This window comes from Phytophthora parasitica (assembly GCF_000247585.1).
Source record: "Phytophthora parasitica INRA-310 unplaced genomic scaffold supercont2.28, whole genome shotgun sequence".
Taxonomy (NCBI): Eukaryota; Oomycota; class Peronosporomycetes; order Peronosporales; family Peronosporaceae; genus Phytophthora; species Phytophthora nicotianae.
In genome coordinates this window covers 423,848-426,711 of record NW_008649014.1, presented here as the reverse complement: position 1 = coordinate 426,711, position 2,864 = coordinate 423,848, and the positions used below count along the sequence as shown (strand labels likewise).

The 2,864-nt window shown below is 47.0% G+C and overlaps 1 protein-coding gene across 1 annotated transcript; it reads left to right on the top strand.

The window, feature by feature from the left end:
* The first annotated feature begins 715 nt into the window (after positions 1 to 715).
* Positions 716 to 2,376, top strand: PPTG_12266 (hypothetical protein). The gene is made up of 3 exons (XM_008907993.1): positions 716 to 1,428; positions 1,501 to 1,824; positions 1,903 to 2,376. The coding sequence occupies exons 1-3, from the start codon at positions 859 to 861 to the stop codon at positions 2,347 to 2,349; spliced, it is 1,341 nt and encodes a 446-aa protein (XP_008906241.1). The 5' UTR covers positions 716 to 858; the 3' UTR covers positions 2,350 to 2,376.
* The last annotated feature ends 488 nt before the right edge of the window (positions 2,377 to 2,864 follow it).

Here is a 2,864-nt window from a genome sequence, read left to right as displayed (position 1 = left end):
CCTCACTCTATACAGGTCCTTAATTGCACTCCGATAACCACTTAGTGTCCCAGCTTTCACACCACGGCTTTTGTAAACAAGAAACTGCTCAAAATACGGAGGCGTGAACTCCATTAGATTAAGTTCACCACTGCTGTCAAAGAATCGATCCGTGTTGTGGTCGACTTTAGCAAGCTCCTTGCGAATCCACTTTGCAATGCCGTTCAAGCTACTCTTGTACTTCCCTCGTGTTTCCTTGGTAACGCAGGCATCTCGGATTGCCTCCACGTCAGCTATAGCCATCCTGCAGGCCGCGCTTTCGCTGGTCTGTTGCGCGCTTCCTTCACTCATTTTACAGTGGCTTCTGGATAGTTTTAGATCAATTTTGGCCAATTGGAACAGCGTGTTATCGTAAGACGATTCCACTTACGATTTGTTGGAAACTCGGGATGGCAAGGCGTTGTATAGTGAGCCTTTGTCAAAATACGAGTAAGAATATTTTTTTTTGATAAAATGTAAGTGGTCAGCGCTTACGAATTGACGCGAAACTCAATATATTACTTATGAAAGTACAGGGATCTTTTTTCCCCTATCGGCTGCAGTTTCACGAAGCTCGATTCCCTGAGTACGAGAATAGACAAGTGTATAGTCATTGTCACAAATCGCTCACATGTTTGGAAGAGACGGAAGCTTTGGCAAAGCATAGAGTGTGGTTGGTTATAAATGAGTGAACTGTGCGTGATCAGAAACAGGATTTGCTTGCTCGGTTCCTCGCTGTCGTCGTTCGCATTCCTGAGTCGACTTGACTAACCGAGATCACACCTCTCCTGGGACCACCACACAATTTAAGTTTTCTTGTTGTGCCCATTTGATAACAAAATGGACGCTCTGCAAGCCACACACGATCTCATCTTGGACTACGATCTGCTGCAAACTGGCCTGGGGAGTGATGTCTATACCGATGCTGATCTGATGACCATTATCGACGAGAGGGATCTCCTGGAGATCGGGGACGACTTCAGCAACAGCTCAGAGGATGATCTCTCACTAGCCGCGTTGGACACGCGCGGGTTCTTGGGTCCGACACAATTTAACGCCAGCAGTCTCGACGAGTCTGTTCCGTGGCCTAAAGTTTCTTCTCAACTATCAAAACGGCGGCAAAGAGGAGTATCACGCAAAACCGAGATTGAGGCATTGAGGAAACTGGCGACGCAACTATCAAAAAAGATCGAGGAGATGAAAGCTGCTGATGCGAAATTACAGGCGTCGTCGAAGAACGAGGCCGGGAACGCTCTGGTGAAGACGTTGTGGAAGGCCATGGCGTCCAGACAGCTGACGCTTCGGAAGTCAGCGGAAGCCCTCAATACCAATCTGCGGGACGAGGTGGTTTTTCAAGCCAAGTATGCTGCGAACCTCAAGCGCATGCTGAACCGACGATATAGCGAGGAGGTATGCACGTTGTGTTCGTGCACTTGATTCTTTATGCGCAAAGTTTAACACGCTGATTGTCTGATTCTGTAGATGCTAGAATCGGTGCCAATCAAAAAGCGCGCCGGACGTATAGTCATCAAGACTTCTGCTGAGAACGAACAGATCTTCAGGGGACTATTGGAGACTATCAACCACATCTATGCCGGCATCGATGATCTGTTCCTCGAGAAGGGGATGTCGAAGCTGCCGTGTCCGGGACGGGCCCAAGAAGTGTATCCAACGACAGTAAACGGTCTGTTCATTGAATTAATGGAGAGAAACCAGGTCCCATTCAGTGCTAGTCGAACTGGTGCGGCTGTCTGGAAGGCTGCGTGCGGCATGAAGACACCGGATGGCGGCATTGTCGATGTTAAGGTACAATCTAGCAGCATGCTTTTCACGGCATCTTGTCATAAAAAAAACTGACCAAAACTGCGTGCGTGTTTTTCCCAGATGTGTGCACAGGACACTCAGCAATCGGAGGACATCGTCACGATGTATATTAACTACACGTGCAATGCTGCTGGACACTCTTTGAACATGCAAGAACGTCGAGTCGGGCGGAAATACGTCGAAGAAGATCGAGTCGTGTTTGTATTCGTATGCTTGGCTGAGCTCAGTAGTCGAAGTCTCGGTCCTCTCGGTTTATCATTTAAAGAACCATCCGCGGTCGTTGTGCGTAAAGGCCCAAGGCTCGCATCGGGGCAGGAGACTGCCGTCATTGAGACATATGTGCGGTGGACTCGATGCGACGACGGTAAGGAAATAGCCAGCCAATTCCGCGGTGCAGCCTTCGTGGATTCAGTGTTCGAGACTTTGAACAAGAGGGTCTCACTTTTCAGTGCACGCGTCGAAAATATTTTGTTTGAGGACTATGTAGTCTCTGTTACTGAGTGCTAAACTGAATTTGATTTTTTGCTACGGAAATCACTTTGTTGCATTTTAGTGCGATACATGACATCTCCTTCCATTGCGTAGATACACCTCTGTATTGGGTAGACTCGTACTTCCAGAAGCAGAATATTCACAAACTCGTCCAGAGATTTGAATGACTGCACTAGAACTTCATCGCTCAACTGCATTAAAAGGAAAGCATGAGCACCGCCAGAACATTAGATCACGATAAGCCCAAGCGTCTTGTTTACTTATATAAAGTACCGTTCTAAAATGTGTGGACGTAAGCTTAAATGAATACCATCCATTCTGGCTCATTTTTTTATACGAGGTAGTTTTCCTCATCTCTATGGTATGAGACGCTCGTCTGCAGCACTATAGTACTATGAAAGGCCGTTTTAATACCGGTAGTTTCAACACCACTTAAATTAGAACGACGTCTCAAACAAGATGCTCGTCTAGTGGCCAAAGTCAACGGTGAATTTTATGAAGACAGAATTAGAACCCGCTGCTTTTGTGCA

Bases quoted from the DNA above. Each gene is read 5' to 3' on its own strand.
- PPTG_12266 (XM_008907993.1), top strand. From the start codon at position 859: ATGGACGCTCTGCAAGCCACACACGATCTCATCTTGGACTACGATCTG. The intron at 1,429-1,500 runs GTATGCACGTTG...CTGATTCTGTAG, and splicing joins ACCGACGATATAGCGAGGAG to ATGCTAGAATCGGTGCCAAT. The intron at 1,825-1,902 runs GTACAATCTAGC...TGTTTTTCCCAG, and splicing joins GCGGCATTGTCGATGTTAAG to ATGTGTGCACAGGACACTCA.